Source organism: Eufriesea mexicana, unplaced genomic scaffold (assembly GCF_001483705.2).
Source record: "Eufriesea mexicana isolate 0111107269 unplaced genomic scaffold, ASM148370v2 scaffold2421, whole genome shotgun sequence".
Lineage (NCBI taxonomy): Eukaryota > Metazoa > Arthropoda > Insecta > Hymenoptera > Apidae > Eufriesea > Eufriesea mexicana.
This window is the reverse complement of record NW_016910490.1, coordinates 214711-233102: the sequence shown is the minus strand read 5'-3', so window position 1 is coordinate 233102 and position 18392 is coordinate 214711. Positions and strand designations below refer to the sequence as shown.

Here is an 18392-nt window from a genome sequence, read left to right as displayed (position 1 = left end):
TATATATTTATATATTATAATTATATAATATATATATGTATATATACACACAAATGTGTATAAATGTATGTGTATATATATATTATTTCAATATCAATCATAAAGACATATTTAAATATTTGATTATTTATAGAAATATTTCCTTAGTATTTATATTTGTATTGAAGTGATACAGATTTTTTATCTACATTTAACAGTATGTAATATAAATTATTATTTGAATTTTTATATTTTCTTACAAATTAAATTGTTTATTTTTGTATTTACTATATATATATATATATATACTATATTTCTATTGTATTCTTATTTCCTTTTTTATTTCATTTCACGTTCATTTAAAACTATATTTGTAGGAATTATATTTCTGGTTACTAATCGATATATAATTATCTAAATTCACATTTTTTCATTTGCTTCACTTGTAAAATAAAACTAAACATCGAGAGATATTTTTTTATAACAGACATCTCCAAGCAGCGGAACAAATTTGGATATGGTTCCTGAGATTAAATATGAAGAAGGCGAAAAGGACATAGTTGTTGCTTATGATCTACGTGCTGAAATTATCAAAGATCCACTTGGCGGAACAGTAAGAATCACATCGACGTACATATCTTTTTCACCTACGGAAGTAACGGAGGCCAACACGTTAATAGAAAAACAGTGGCGACAGCTGAAAGAAGTTTTTGTGAATCACATACGCTTAGATGTTAATCAAAAAACAGGCTTACAATTTAGAAGTTTTATATTAGAAAGTTATTATAATTGGATAGTAAAGTCACGAGGTGGAGATAGTAATGTATTAAAAGTACCTTTACGAGATAAAGTTACGTGGTTTTTAGAAGAATTAGCTGAAGTTGTACCAAATCCGTCCATTATGAAAATGGACCAATTAATGGATTATAATAAACAAAAATTGTTAAAACAATATTTATTAACAAAAATGGATATTATGGTTTTAAATATGAAAACGGTCACAACAATATTAAAAACAATGCGACCAGAAAGTTCAAATACTGAACAGTTGTTCAAGATTTTCGAAATTAATTTCACGCAAGCTGGTAATTATAAGTTTTTAACACAATTGTTACCAGGTATTTTTGACATGGAAGACGAAATTATTAGTGAGCACCTTGCCCTATTAGAGCATATTAATAAAGCCGTGCATAAGAAATACAGTGAAATTTTAGCTGATGGAGCACAAGAAAATTTAGAAAAATTAATACTAGATAAAAATTCTTATTATTATACAGTAATTGATAATTGGCAGAAAGATTTGAAAAATTTTGAAAAATTAGGTGTATCAAAGAAAGCTAAAGAGCAAGATTCTACTATTACAGAATTTATGATAGATAATAATGAAAGTAGTAAAACAGAAATAAAATCTAAAGATATTTCTAAAATGTCTAAAAGAAATGAAGATGTCAATGTAGGAAAATTTGAAGATTTCAAATACTTTATATTAACAGAAATAGAAAAAGTTGTGAAAAATTCAGAACAAGATAATATTCGAAAATATCAAGAACATGTTGATACTTCAAGAGATGCATTAGATAACACGAGTAAAGAAGCTATTAATTTAAATAAAATAATTTTAAATATTTCTTCTCAAAATCAAAGTAAAACTGATACATTAAAAAATAAAATAAAATATCAAATTGAATTTATAAAAAATAATATTGAAGATTTAACGAAAAATATAGATTCTTTGGTAGATTTTACTAAAATTACAAATTCTTTAGAAGATGTGCAATCAAATAATATAGAATTTCAAGAAACAACTATTAATAATAATAGTGCTGACAAAGAAGCACACAAAGAATCCTTGTTAAATGATGATTTCCAAGTAACAGATACACAAGCAAGTTCTTCAAATACAGAAACACTTGAAAAAGATAGAAGTAAAATGTTACAAAAAATTGAAAAAGCTGATTCGCAATATAGTCAGAAAAGTAATCTGAATATTGATCGTTTTACTCATTTAAATACGAATAATTATAAAATTATATCATCTAAGCTACCCAAAGAATATAAAAATCAAATATTGATACCTAAAACAGAAGAGAATACAAATTCTGTTAATATTAAAAAAAAACTAGAATTCAATTCATATTATAATCTGGTAGATGAAAGTAAACTGCAAAGTAGTCAAAAATATATAAATGAAGTTAAAAATAAGAAAGTCGATGTACAGAAACATAAGAGCAAACATATCGACGATGAATTATAATATTAAAGTAACACTGAACAGATTTCTAAATGCAACAAGCCTGGCAATCCTATTCACATTGCATTTGATATTTTTGCACTAAATTTGAATGTGTATGCAGTGAGCTTTAATCTTTTTATATATATGAAACCCATGTTAGGAAAAGATTAATTATCCAATAAAAAGAATGATATGAATGACTGGTCTATATCAGAATAATATTCTAAGTCTGTTAAACTGGTGCTTATGAAAGAATTCAATTTCATTTTTTATTCAAAATAAATTAGTAATATTATGGAAAAACTGTATAATATATATAAACAGCCTGCACAAGACATTTATCCTAATGAGGTTGTGACAGAATATTCTGTTAAGGCTCTAATGAATGTAAATTTTATATATACCATTTAAACATAGTATATTTCTTGTGCACACTAGAGTACAATGACAGCATATTTTTTTTTTTTGGTTTAGATAAAGAATTACATTTGCAATTATTAATATATATAATATAATAACAGTTTATTCAGTTTTGTTTTTTCATATTTCTATGCTTCAAATATGTGCCATGAATGATAATGTAAATGAATATTTTAACAAATAATGAATATACTTTTTGTCTACCATGTAGGTTTAACTTGGATTCTAAACAAGAATATAAGGAATAATTATTAGAAAATAGTTTGTAATTATAAATAATAGCATAAAACTGAATTTTTTCTAAAATATAGCAATAGTACATTGACTTTTCTAAAATACATATTATATTTTGTTAAAGAAAGAAACAAATTAAAAAATTTGACTATTTTAATATTGTTTTCAGTTGTACTTAGCAATTTGAAGGATACATTTACATATTCGTCTAAGTAATTATTATTGAAACAATTGCAATGTAAAAATTTTTATTTATTTAAATTTGTTAGTTAGTATATACCTTATATGTACATAAAACTGTACAAACAACAATGTATATATATATTATATCATACATAGCAAAGTTAATAACAATAGAGGTGGCAATAGATTAAATAGTGTTTAGTAATTTACAGTATCTTAATTTCTTTAAAACCATACATGTACACACTGTTTTCTACTTGTCACATGTTTAAAAACTATATTGCATATTCTGTAAAATAATTAAAAATTTACAATAGAATTTAGGTTTATTGTGTGCCATATAAAATGCACAAGAAATACATATGTTTTAAATCAAATCAATTTAGAATACATTGGGTCAATCTTTTAGAATGTAACTTTTATTGTAAATGTAAATATTACATAAATAAGTGTACAATAAGTCTGTGTTCTACAATTACTATGTCGAAGTTTGTATGATCAATGCCAAAATGGATATTACAAAGTTTATTGTACATTAAACTAGTTACTATTTTGCATAGACCGATAGTGTGCTATGCGCGCGCGTGTGTGTGGAGCGCGCGCATGTGTGTGCACATAACAATGTGTACACTTGCTATGCGTACATGTGTATATGCAATGTGTATTTGTGTACATGCGCGCGTATGTATACGAATGTAACGCATATGCACATATATATGGAATTTGTTTGTATTTATTATGTAGAAATGAGAAAAAAGGAGCAGCATACATATGTATATGATACAAACGTGTTAAAAAGTTTTTTGGTACAGAAATAGAAAGTGATATTAAAAAATAAAAATAAAATTATTGTTACAAATAAGAATAATTGATTATTAAAAGTGGATATTTTTCATGTAAATAGTTTTTAAATTAAATTATTAATTTCTTTCATATTAATATTTTAGTTCGTAATTTGTTCTTGATTCTTCCTAAGATTATGAAAATAATAAAAGATGAAACATTTTTCCTATTAATGAATTATAATTTCACCTTATTAAAATGAATATTTCAACTACTGTTTATTACATAATTTAAGATTGTATAAAAATTATTTTAACTGAGATTACTCATTTACATACACCTTTTGAAGAATGTTTCAATTATTTATAATTATAATATTACGTAAAAAATTATTATCTTATTATTATTACTCTATGAATAAATTTAATTAAATTAGCATATTATAAAATATAGCAATATAGCCATATAGCAATAATTAATATAGCAATTTTAAAGAATAAGTAGAGTGAATGGTGTATAACATAGACAAAGGTATGATACTCGTATAATAATATTTAAAAATTAACAATTTATAATTAATATTAGTGTACATAAAAAAAACATTTTATGATTGCAATCAAGAGTAAAATAACAGAAGCATAAACAAAAATATTTGTAGTTTTGGTTTTTAAAAACTATGATATACTTAAAGCCGCTTTTCATTGGAGTTTGCGCTTTCGATTTACGACAACCTGTCGTCAGATATTGGCTTTGCGTCAATGGTAAAGAAGCTATTTTAATTTCGAATTTTGGATGACCCTGATGTACTCTATTAAGTGTACGATATACGCTGGCATTTCGTGTCGACAAGTGAATAACGAAATAAAACGTTTTTAGAAAAAGAAAATATAATGTCGAAGGTAAGAAATTACTTTTTTGTTGCACACAAAGCAAGTAATATATATAATTACAATATGTTACTAACCATATAATTCATTTATGAATAATATTTGGCTAATTTAGGTAAAATATATTATTTTAGCTTTATATTTGGAGGAATTTAATTACATTATTTTATTTGTAAATAATTTTATTAATTTGTAAGTATATAAAATTTCTACATTTGTTTTAGATGAATGAACCACCAAAATATTATGGAAAAAGAAGAAGCATTGTTCGTAGAATTGGTTCAATGTTACCATTGAAACCACCCCCAAAAATATATGTCAGTGTTACACCTTTACATTCAATGACAAATTCTATGATTAATGAGGAAACTAGTGGTGATTATGCAGATACAAATGGATATGGGCCTGCAAGGTTTTTACATATAGTTATTGAATTCTTTTTTCATTGGTTCAAGAGTTTAATAATTTGATAATATGTTTCAATATTAGATTATCTAATGTTAGACCAGATTTATTGGAGCCTATTAGTTTTGGATCTGAAGTTCGATTACTTGCTTTAGAGCAAGAGCTTCAGGAACTTAGGGAACAAGTTTCAGCAATAGTTAAAAGTAATAAACAATCTAGATGTATGTATACATATGATAAATGTTTGTTTATTATTTATATTTCAAACTTATTTCAACTTAAGCCATGTTTAGATACCTCTACTGCTTCTTTAATAAATGGAATAGACAGTGAAAATATAATACAATCACAACCACCACCTCCACCACCACCTCCACCGTTACCACCACCAACACCACATATTGCAAGAAGAGCAAGTTTGCAGGATCATAAAGTTGAAGATCGTAAAAGAGGTCCATTTGCTTCTCAAACATCTATGACAGATGTATTGAAAGATATTGACAATGCAAAATTAAAGCCAGTTGCTAGGTAAATTATTTATGTTTTTATATTGTTACTGCAATTGGTATATTGTCTTGCTTTTTAAATGTTATTATACATATTTTTTTAATTTGCCGTTATGCTCATTTCCTTAGATCACCTGGAGGACGACCTCTTTGCATAAAACGAGACAATAGTCCATGTAACGATTTACAAGAAATACTTAGAAGACGTTATATTGCAATGAATTCAGCCGATAGTAGAAATTCTTCAGCTAATTTGACAATGAATGACTCTTTCTCAAGTGATGTGTGAAACTGAATGTTTTTTAATGTGCATTGTGGGCAATGAAGGTGACATATAACAATTTGGATAATATTAATGACAAGATAATATGTTTGATTAATCAGTTTGGTTACAATGTCAAAGTAATGTAAAGTTTAACACGCAGTTACAAGATCATGTAACCTTTAAAACAATTGTGTCAAGCATCTCTAAATTCATAATTATAAGTTTTCTATCACAAATTCATTTTTGAAAAGTAATACCATTTTTGTCAAAGAGTACTATTCTGATTAAAACATATATATAAACTATCCAAAGATAACATACTGTATATTGGCACTGATAAAAACATTGGGTTGTAGACAGATACAAAAAGTTAGATAAGGTATTTTTAAATTTTCATAAGATAAAGATCTAATTACTTTTTCTTTTAATGCAAACATATAGAACATGTAGTATTTTATTGAAGTTATGGAAAAAGATTATTGAAATCTATGTATCACATTTTATATACTGAAAATTTATATTTTTTTACTAATTTAAACAGTTACATAGTAAAGACAAGCGTAAATAAATAAACTGGGTTTAAAGTTAAGATTGAATCTAGAGTTTATTGGACTTCTATTTTTAAGAAGCTGTGGTCAACTGTTTGCCATTCTATTTTTGTACATTTACGTTTATGTAACTATGAATGTTATTTCAGAATTTCTTTTATAACATTTAGAATATAATAGTAAAAATAAGAATTTACTTAATTTATTTTCACAATATTTTAAAATGTTTTAAAGTATTAATAAATTTTAAAGCAATTTAACAGAATACATATTTGAGCTAGTTGATGTTTTATATAATATACTAAAATAATTATTGCATAAGTAATTATAATTTTAATTTACAAAATTATTTGGTAAGGAACAATTGTTAAACGCGCGTTGTGTAAATAGATATATTCAAAATTTTTTTGTAAAATCCAATTCTTAAATTATTAATAACGAATCAACTTCAAATAGATTATATATAGAATAATAGTTCTATATTTGAGCTTTATAAAAAAATTATAAATTATAGAATTTTTAGCTAGAAATGCAGGTACAGTTTGCAACCCAATATTAGTTAGAATTAACTTATATTTTTTAAGGAAAACCACATTGAAGCTCCACTGTAGTAGAAAGAAAAATATAGATTTTAATTTTGATTCAAATTGCAGCTGCTTAGGCATTGTGCAATAGAGCCATGTCATTTGAAATTAGGTTTATTGAAAATTATTGATCCAATTTCCTAGATGAGGCTATTGTGATATTAAAGTCATTTAATGACTTTATATGTTAGGTCGTGCCATAGAAAGCTGTATGAATATTCTCAATAGGTAAAAACATTAGCACATGTTTGTTAATATAATGGATAGGACAATTAATAATATCATTTATTTTATGAAATATGTTTTCATAATTGTAAATGAATGAACACTTAATAGTATGTGCACACATAATAACAACGCATAATGAAAATTACGAACTTTGTCTTTGATATCATATTCTTGAAATATCACTGTGTGATAAAGTTTCTTCAACTTACAGGTTACTCTTATAAAGAATTTAAAAGCTATTTCATTATACAAGGATTACAGTGACTACTAATTGATTCTAGTTAAAAATATTTTCAAAGTCTTTATATTCTTTATAAGAGTGTCAAAAAGTTCATGTTTTTGACTATTTTCTGATATGAATGTGTGTAAGAAATGTAATTCTCAGTTGGAAAGAACATCATAATAAATTTTGGAGACTGAGTGTACTGTAATGATATTACAATTGTATGGAAGATCTGTTTTATACATGAAGCTTTTATTAATGATTGGAAAATAAATGTTATTGTTAAATAATAAATTGTGTATTTCTTCCTATATGTATTTCCTTCTATACATACTTTACCCATAAAAAATAATTTATTGTATATTTAATGTTTCTACAAAATGAATTTAATGCATATTCCATTGATCTATTAATAATGTTATTATAATGCTGTTTTATTCTATTTATGTGAAGAAAATAATATTCTTTGTACTATTGCTTCAGGCAGTAGTAAAAATAATATTAAGAGAAAGACTGTCAAAATTATTATTAAATCTACCATTGAAAGTTCTAATATGTTTAATTATTTGAATATTTAATCCGCAATTTAAATTAAGTTTGCATTATACAAAAGTATAGGGATTCATCTAAATATAATATTATTTTAATTAGATAATAAAACAATGACAGCAAGTTTGATGTAGTTAAAAATAGTGTTAAATATTAATATCAAGATGATTTTGATATTAAATTTTATATCTATAATATTATAATTTTGACTCCGTTCTTAAAAAAAGAATACACTTATTATGTTTTTAAAATAGATAAAATACATTTGATCCAATTGATAATTATTCGATTAAATACATTCAATAACATATAGATACAATGTATATTAAACTTAATGGAAAATTGCACTTAGCTCAAGTATAAAAAATAAAAAATGTTCAATCTTTTCGTTTGCTGATAGAGTGATATTTCTTAAATACGTTAATTGTTCAGTAATTGTTAGTTAACAGAGACGTCTTTCTGTTTCGTACATTAAATCATTTTCAGCTTTTAATAACCCCCTACAAACTTTGGCATCACAATGAAGATTTATTATACAATTTCCTATGGTCTGTTGAGTTTACTACAATATTACCTAACAATAATTGCTGTCTTCGTTGATTTTATTGCCAGTTACTATTGATAGTTATTTCAAACTTTTGATAATATCATATAAGAGTATAAAGGACCGGGAGAAGGGGTCTTTTAATGAGTTTTACGAACGAAGGGTGTGAGAGAATTTCCTTATATAAAGCTGCCCCAAAGGATCATGGTTAATAGTATCTTGAATTCGCAACATTGAACTCCTCGTGATACTTTCGATTATTGCGACGTTACAGAGAGCTGTTGAGGTAACATTTGTATTATCATTTTTAAGGTAAATGTTTTTACAGTTTCTAATGTAATATTATTCTGAATTATTTACTTCGATGTTTTAAGAGAATGAATTTTAATACAATTTTATATTAAATTAACATTTGAAAGGAATAAAACATTATTACTTTCTTTTGTAGAAATCGAATACCTCAATTTCAAAATATTGTTTGAGATATCACAAATTGCTTTACTATTTATATACATAAATTGAAAGCTTATTTTTGTTTATTAATATCTGTTTCAATTGTCACAAAATCTGAAAAACATGTTTTTAAATACATTATTTTTTGATTGAAATTATTTTGTAATACGAAGAGATGACTACTTATTAACGAATATTATGTAATACAATGTAATGAAAAAATATCACGAAGACAAATAAATTACTTATTTTAGTAAAAACAAATAAATTGTGCGATAAATATATCGTTGAAAAATAAGCGAAGTAACATGAAAATGAATATTGGCTAACCTAGGGTTGTTTAAAACTGTTTGCATGATTATTCATGTATAGTATTATGATCACATAAAGACTGTCTTATAAAATAATAAATATACTAGAATTTCAAGTTTCCAATTCTTTACAAGTATAGAGGAGAATAAACAAAACTGAATTATGTATAGTAAAGTATAAAATGAACGTTGTATTAATATTTCAATACAATTCACATTTTTACTTTGAGCTGAATAGCAAGTGTCACTAAATCTTTATAGATTATTAAGGACCTATCATTCTCGTATAAAACGCTGTATATCTTTCGTTTTTATTTGTGAATTATTTTAATCTAATCATTTGTTTAATAACTAAGTCGATTGTTTGCAATTATTGTATCTATTTTAATTACTTAAAGAAATTTTTGATAATTTTAAATATATAATTCGTTTTATGGATTACTTAGTCGATATACTAATTAGTTAAAATATGTCTAGCTTTTATTATTACAATGCAAAATGTAATTAGTTTTTCTTATCAGTTCTCATTCTTTACTTATGTTTACATAGAAAACAGATATCTAACGAACAATTTTATAAAGTATAAAAAGCGCTAATATACTGAAATAAAATGTATTATAATATATATTAGATATAGACATATACGATTGTTATTAATTATTCAAAAACGACAACTTATTACTTTATGCAAATAAATCGTTTTGAATATAAATATTTACGTTTCTTCTCTCTCTAGATGAACAAATTGATAAATTCGATATGAATTTGTTGCAAAGTATTTTTCACGGCTTACCAAAATACTGCCTTATTTATTTCTAACGTAAAGTACATAAAACCTAAATTGCAATGATATAAAGTGTCTTATATTGTACTTCTATCGCATAGCAAATGAAACACCTTGACATTTGGCAATCTGTTTAGTCTACGCTCTATCTATAATAAGATTTGGTTTGTAAGCCCTCTATTTTCGTGTTTGTGTAGTGGACTGTATTATCATTATTATTTCGTTCATATCGGTCATTCAGTTTCTACATTCTACATTTCTACGAAACTGTATGAAAGGAGGATGTTAAAAAAAGGCAATTTTTGGCATCGCCTGGAAATGAAAAATTCCTTTATCACTTTGCCGAGAAACGATGGGAAAGTTGCCAAAAATGAATCGAAATATGTGAAAATGTGACTGATCAAATACAGGGTGTCCCAGCAACGATAGTATAACCAAGAATACATGAGAATACACGAAAAAACAAATCGAAAATGAAGAATAACATTTTTTCAGTCGAGAAAATCGACTTTGGATATCCACCGAATACGCTGATATACTGATGGTCCATCTGTAATAACCAAAGCTAAGTACATGCGTACTCGGTGTATATTCAAAGTCAGTATGATTAGTTTCATTTTCACATATTTCTCAATTTTGACAACTTTCCCATCGTTTCTTCGCAAAATGATAAAGGAATTTTTTGTTCTTTGGAAAATGCTCTTAAAAGTCCCGAAGAAATTTTTCATTTCCAAAAATGTCATCGATGCCTTTTTTAACATCCTTCTTTTCACTTCCAATAATGATGAAGGGAAATTTTTAAAGATGGCGTAACAGTACTAAATTACTGTGTATATCAAAACAACTGTACATATTATTCAAATTAAATCACTATAAAGTTGAACGAAAGTAGAACTATATAGAATATAAACGATTTCGTTACAATTTCGTTTCTTGGATTTTCTACTTATTAAAGTTTAATATTATACTTTTCGATCAAATTGAATTTTTAAATTGTGCAAAATTAACGGACGTTATTTGGAGATACCTCATTCCTAGCTAGAAAAGGAAAAATAAGAAAGTGCATAATTAAAGAAATTAGAGCATGTTTCTCGTAAAGCAAATAATTCTACGAACCGCGTGCGGATAATGAAGACATCGATGTACAAAATAATACGTAATAAGTACACGTTGATTGAGGCAAAACGAGCGAGGTTAATGATAGTCGAAACAATAAACTGCACGCAAGTGTAACAAGGAAGAATTTTCAATTAAGTCAAAGAGACATGGTAGCACGTTGATTATTGAAGAAATATAAAGAAATAAAACGCTAGTGCATAAAAAATGAAAATTATTTACCAAATACGGAAACGTGTATAAGGAGTACATTAGACGTAATTTTCCCTAACGTTAATTACGTTCAAATAGTTACAAATATAACTAGAAATAGCTAAGAAGTTAACTATTATTAGGTTATTGAATTAGAATTAAATTAGACATAATTAATAGGATAATACTTTTTTAATTAAGAGTACGAAATTATAGTTTAATTAGAACTGTGTTTAGGGCATTGATCGTTAATTTGAAGGAAGATGTAAATTTAGATAGCTGATTTTTCGATTTATCGAATAAAAATTTATTTCCAATTGGCAGATACATTTTGTTAGCTTTGTGAATAATCTCTATTTCGTTCTAATTTTATTTTTAAAATATCAATTTAAATAATTCTTCTTCCTCTAAGGTTTTATTTATTCAATATTCATAATTGCTAATTTCAAAAATAACTAAGAGAAGCAACTTAATCGAATGGAGAATTTTGGTTGAGATGGTGACAAAATTTCGAAGTTACTCGATCGGTGTTTGCTTCTACATGAAAGTAACAACCTCGTTTCCCGAAGTACTCACATATAAGGGGGTTCGAATCTGTTTCGAACTAAGTTCTAAGTTCGGGTTTTCTCGAAAATATTGTTCCCTATTTATCGAAATTCCTTTAGTCAAATATTAATCGATCAATGTCAGAACCTATAACACAAGTGAGGTATTGCGTCTGTCACTTGTCGTAAGTGACCTAAAGAACATAATATTCTATTAACTGGTTGAATTTTTCAAAGGTATTAGGTATTAGAAAGGAAGTCCATTCCTATTATTGCCCAGGTTCAAATAATACGAAACAAAGAGACGTGTTTCGCGGTTCTTCGATGACACGCTCGGAAATGGCTCGTCTCTATGCGACAGAGATGCTGGTCACGTCTCTTATCCATGGGACACTTAGTAGCACTTACTCTTATCTTAATGACCGGGGACGCGCGTAGCGTTAATGGTTCCTTTAAAATTAGCACGTGAAAACGTACGAGGGTACTCTAAAATTTTTCGAAAAAACCTCACGTGATGCCGTGTGTACGCATGCTGTCAGTGAACGCGGGAGATAAATGTCCGGTTTTTCTTCGTTTTCTTTCCTTCATCGAGCCCGCGATTCTGGAGCGTTCCGTAAAAAGGGACGAGCTGAAAATGAGGCGGCCATTAAGCGGTTTCGGCTGGGACGAGTGAATTTTAAGTAAATGAATCTTAACATTCGTGAAACATTCGCCGGAAGGTCTTCTTTTTCTTTTCACTGCTTTTTATGAGCCCGGCAGGGATCGAGGAATCTGCGAGTTAATTTGCAGAATGGATGGAATCGATTTGCTCGTACGCAGAAGTTGTCGAAATTTTCGAGACTTCCGCTGCTGCGCGTAAGTTTAATCGCAACTACGAAAATTGAGCGCGATGGAAGCCAAGTAAGTTACATGATCATTTTAGTGTTAATCAGGGTTTCGAGAATTCGGGACACTTCTTTGCCAACGACTTAGGAAAATGTAACGCAAGCTTCGCGAATCTTTTATATTAGTTAATTAATTATAAAATTAAATCTTATAAATTCTATAAAATTCTAGAACTATTACGCAAAAATGGCGAAAATTCGAGGAGATAAACTACTGTATCTGGGTATCTGAATATTTTATGTTAGTTGATCAAATAGGATTTTGTGAAAAGTTTTAAGATCAGAGAGTTATTACTTGTAAGATGAGTCTTATGTGGAAGTTTAAAATTCGGAAAGATAAATTGTACGTTATCTGAATATATTGTACCCGTTAATTAAACAGTATATCGAGAAATATTTCACAATTCGACGAGATAAATTACATAATATCTAGGCATTTTGTATTATCGAAATTGATTAGGTTCTTGCGAAAAATTCTGAAATTTGGAAAGATAAATTTTAAATTATTTGAAAGTTACACAGTAAAAATCTTCGAACACTTCGACGTTTCAAGATAAATATTACGAACTATTCGTTAAACGAACAAATTAGGATTTAAACGAAGATATCACAGTGGAGTTACCACGCGCGTTTTGCGATTAAATTTCTATGAAATCGGAGCTGTCATGCGCACACGATCATGCCGCCATTATGCTCCGTTAGAACGCCGCGAAAATTGCGCTGAGAAATTACACAATTGCCGTATTGTTTCATATAATTCATCGTTGCATCATGCAAAATATCATGTTCGATTGTACATCATTGCTCAAGAACCAGGCATTTTCTACTTATATTTCCTTGATGCTGTAAAAACACGCTCGAGACATCATAAAGGGTAGTTTACAATCCAATTGGCAATCGTTTGTGGAAAGATGGAAAAACTGTGGAAGAAAGTAATTCCATCCATTTTAATGCAAAAGTTACAAAAGTCTACGAATTTTTATATACAGGGTGTCCCATTTAAGTTGACACAATTTTTAATATCTGACTATATTTAACTGTATTTAACTATATTTAATTTTTAATAGTTTTAGCTACAAAACACAAAAATACTAAATATTAAAAAGCGAACTAAAATACCTTTTTAAATTACTTATTTATCAGTTTTTTTGCCGTGTCAACTTAAATGGGATGCTCTGGAATAAATGAAGCAGAACTACAGATCAATTTTTCAGATGCTTCGAAGTGTACCAATTAAAGAGAAAGAAACATCGTTGCGACGATAAAGTGGAGAACAACTTCTGATAACCTGCTAAAGACAAGAAATACCAAGTTTTATATATTATCCCTTATTTCGTTTTCTCCCATAAACCGTGAATATTAGAAGCGATCCGAAACTCTTGAATGGTGGTGCAACATTTTCAGTTGGCAGCTAATTTTCTTTTCACCCGTGTTACGAGCTGCAGTTGCACCCGTTGCGTTGTTAAAATAAATTACGTAAAAGTAAAACAGGTGACCGAGGTACCGAACAGCCTAGTCTATGGGATCTTAAATTGTCGGACATCGAACGGATCGTTGATCCAACAAGTCATCCGTGACACTCGAACAGTGCCATTGTTTTACGTTTGCACTCGCTGCACATTGCGAGTTAGAGCTGTCCTTTTCGCTCGGTTGGTGGATGAAAAAGGCACGGATTCAAATCAGCCGACGAGAAATAGGCCTGATCGGGATCTGCAATACGCTTTTGTCTCGATTTATGGCATAACAGTACATGGTACGCGCGATACCAATTTCCATCGCTCGGATTAAATCCACAGTGGCTTCTGCATAACTTCGGAGCGGTGTCGATTATCTGCTTGCAGTTCAACCAGCCAGCAATCTTTGTTGTATTTATTTTATAAATTCCTCAATTCTTCAGTAGATCTCTGGAAGATCGATACGGTCATTACTCTTACTTTTAACCCCTTCCCGAACGATTTAGCTCGACAAAATCCGGGCCGAAACAGTAGGCGTCAACGCGCGGATCAGACTGATGTTCGAAATCAGTTGCAATACGAGTCGAAATGTAAATACGTGTGATATAGTCAGTTTTATTCGACTGTTGTTTAGTTGACAGTTTTATTCGATTGCGATTCGACTGCTGTGGAAGTAAATTCTAATCCTTTTTCCTTTTATAAATATTATAAATATATTTTATGTTAGATGACAGTTTTAAAACTATATTTAGAAAAATGTTCTGTTTACGAGTCCGGCTCGTGATATTCATGTTTGGGCCAAAATCTTCATCACGAGTCAGACTCGTCAAAATACAGGAAGGGGTTAATTTTTGTAAATCGTGGTAGTGGATACTTGGTATTGTTTCAACTTCTATGGTTAGGGTTAAATTCGTTTAAATTAAGTTTAATTATTTATTAGATCCACATTTCGACAAATTCTAATTCTTTGCGAGGTTCAATTCCTTGGATGTTAGATATATCCGTATATACTAAAAATAATAGAATATCTTAGAATATCTTGTTGAAAAATTAATTAATAAATTGATCTCGTAATTAATGAATTGACTGTCAAGAATGAAAATATAACGATATTTTGAAAGTATCGGAAATTCTTCCTTTCTAAGGATAAAATATTTTTCCACCATATTAACAATCGTGTCTTTTAATTTTTACAGATGGTTAACTCTCGGTTTGTTGTCTTGTTCGTCTTGTCGCTGACCATAACATCGGTTATGTGTCAAAGCTTCCAGTACAGCCATGGCTGGACGAATGGAAAAAGATCCACGTCGCCCATACTGGAAGATTTCGTGAATTCTGGCAGCAAAAACGTGGGTCAATTAGACAATGTTCTTGTTAATTGCGAACTGCAGAAGCTGAGATTATTGCTTCAAGGAAATATTAACAACCAAGTAAGTAATGCTGCAAAATGACAAGGTTCTGCAACGAATCTACCTATGACATACTAAATTAAATATTCTGACTGTGAAGCTTAAGAATCATCAATGCCTTTAAAATTGACAAATTTCAATTTATTTTAAATAAATTTATATATTTAAATTCGTAACCATATGTTAATTATATGCTAATTACATGTTACATATTATTTAAAGATTGTAAAAATTTAATTAGTTCGTTCTACTAATGAAAATGTTTGCATTTTTCAGCTGCTTCAATTGCCGTGCGAGCTGCTTAACTCACCGAAAAGGAGCTTCTCTGAAAATATGGTTAACGACCACTTTCACAGACAGCCCACTCTCGCCAATAACAATTATTAGTATTATGCTTTTGGTAGCGAAAGCTTTGGATTAATTGCGGATTACGTGTCATCAAATAAATAGCAACTTCAATGAAAGTTTTATTGGCTCTTTTAACCACTTCTATCCTAACATTTTAATATTCTCAATCCTTTAAGTCTTTCATTTAATTTTAAAAGTCTACACTGTGTGTTTAATTATTTTCAAGCGATGACGAGAGTATTCGTGAAAACGGAGTAATCGCGTCATGCTATAAAATTGAAAAGAATAGCGTATTAAAAAGATTACACGATAAAGAAGAAATGCTAGTCATTTTTTCGAAAAATTTATATTTCTATCGCTTGTAGATTCTTTAATACCATTCGTTGAATATACTCGACGTGAATAAAAAAAGAGTTAATTAAAAGGAGGACCAATAAATAATTATTAATATTTATATATAATCACTAATAATAACCAAAACATAAAATATAAATATAATCACTAATTAATAATCAAAATTATTTATAACATTTCTCAAATGAATTATTTTCCATTTTCCTATTTTTCAGGTAAATTTCAAGCTTAACAGCTTTTACGAAGCGGTAGAACGATGAAAACAGTATGTACGTGGAATGTCATTGAACCTTTTCGCGACACCTTATCACTATATTCGCCATCGCCAATCAAGGCGACTCAAAACTCTTTTTCCGCAAATCACTTCTGACAAATTTATCACGCTTTGACGAATTCTAAATTTAACATCCGAATACGAGGCGCAAGAAGAACGATGAAAATGTCAGCGAACTTTTCGCCACTTTTCCTCCGCTTTTCCTTCATTTACGGTATAACGCGTGTCCTCGGCATGATTTCCATCCGTTTCTATTTCCGGCTTGCTCGATTACAGCGAATACGTTCCTATCGTCCATTCCGATCAATTATTCAATCACGTGTATAGTTCGCCTCCGCCACGGAATACGTTGGATTTAAAGCGTAATCGTTCATCAATCATGGTTAACGGGCAAATTGTTTTTATCGGGCGCCAGCATATCTAGATTTGTATTAATTATCGAGTTTTCCGCGCGGGCATCAGCGTGCCCATCCAGTTTTCATCGGGTCCATCGGAACAGTTAATTAAGTTTTCGCTGTCCTAATTGGACAGACGGTCAATAGGATAGATCGCGGCGGCCTGTACTGCACGCCGTAGGGGATTTTGTCTGTCAACGGAAGATGGAGTGAAACCCTGGCGAATAGAGACACCTGCTGAGTCCATGGATTATCCCTACGGACAACTTATCCTCCAACTGCAATTCGCCGGCTGAATTCGGAGACTTTCTGTTTTCGCTGCGCTCCACCGATGAGCATCGTCATTGGGCAAAAGGGAATCGTGGGTCTTAATGTTAGCAATAATGGAAGGGCGGCAGATTTCTCTTTTGTTTTATTGAAAACGTTTTGGTGTTAAATCAGCGTAGACCAGCTATATTTAACTTATTTATTCTTCTTATAGAACTTTAATTATTGTTGAATATCCATTCTATTTTTAACCCTCAATTGCCATTTAATTTGATTCTAAAGATCGATGTTAATTAATATACCACATTTAAAATTACCCAACGATGCGTGGAATGTCGAAATAAAATAATACGTCTTAATTTGTATACGATTTCTTATTTACAGTTTTAAAAATATCATCGACTTTATGACAGAAAGTCTTCGAATTATTATTTTTCTGTAACGAAAAAATCGCCGAGTGTAAAGGGTTAAAAGTAGAGCGCGGGAAATTATAGTGGAAACCTTGATTGTGCTCATTTTACATTTAATTAGTATGTGTTTTGTATAATTTATAACGCGAGTTAAATTATAATCATGTAGAACCTATATCAAATTTACAATACTGGAAAACAAGATGGAAGAATACAATCAAACTATATGTCACAATTGGAAGCACCTGAAGAAAATTAAGAATGCAAACATCGAAACGAACGTCACGAAAATTGGTAATCATAAATTTCCACAATTTTCTTTCAAAGCCTGCCATCAAATTATAGAATACGAGCTCGAGTTACAGGAAAAGGAGAGTAGCAAAACTTAACTGAAGCTACCCGAAGAAAATTCAGAATGCAAAAATTGAAACCAACATCATGCATATTGAAATCCCGTTATCAACCACTTCCATCGCAACGTAACCACTATGGATACAACTGTTTCCAAGACCACCAGTGGTCGAGGGAAAGAAGTAATCGATATCGTTCGAAATTGTTTACTCGATCGGTGTTAATCGGGAATTCGCAGGTAATTTTCGAGCGCGAGCCAGCGATGCAATTAATA

The 18392-nt window shown here is 29.1% G+C and overlaps 3 protein-coding genes across 3 annotated transcripts in view; all 3 read left to right on the top strand.

Moving 5' to 3' along the window:
* The window catches only part of Edem2 (ER degradation enhancer, mannosidase alpha-like 2), a 6744-nt gene extending 4323 nt beyond the window's left edge, over nt 1-2421 (top strand). The window contains exon 17 of the mRNA XM_017903563.1: nt 467-2421. Within this exon, the coding sequence (XP_017759052.1) occupies nt 467-2233 (1767 nt within the window). The 3' untranslated portion in view covers nt 2234-2421. The remainder of the gene's footprint in view (nt 1-466) is intronic.
* Nucleotides 2422-4581: 2160 nt separating this feature from the next.
* Nucleotides 4582-6006, top strand: LOC108549989 (mitochondrial fission regulator 2). The gene is made up of 5 exons (XM_017903581.1): nt 4582-4731; nt 4944-5131; nt 5209-5345; nt 5418-5652; nt 5760-6006. The coding sequence occupies exons 1-5, from the start codon at nt 4723-4725 to the stop codon at nt 5917-5919; spliced, it is 729 nt and encodes a 242-aa protein (XP_017759070.1). The 5' UTR covers nt 4582-4722; the 3' UTR covers nt 5920-6006.
* Nucleotides 6007-15506: 9500 nt separating this feature from the next.
* Nucleotides 15507-16106, top strand: Crz (corazonin). Its single transcript, XM_017903587.1, has 2 exons — nt 15507-15740; nt 15996-16106. Exons 1-2 carry the CDS (start codon nt 15507-15509, stop codon nt 16104-16106), a joined length of 345 nt encoding a protein of 114 aa, XP_017759076.1.
* The last annotated feature ends 2286 nt before the right edge of the window (nt 16107-18392 follow it).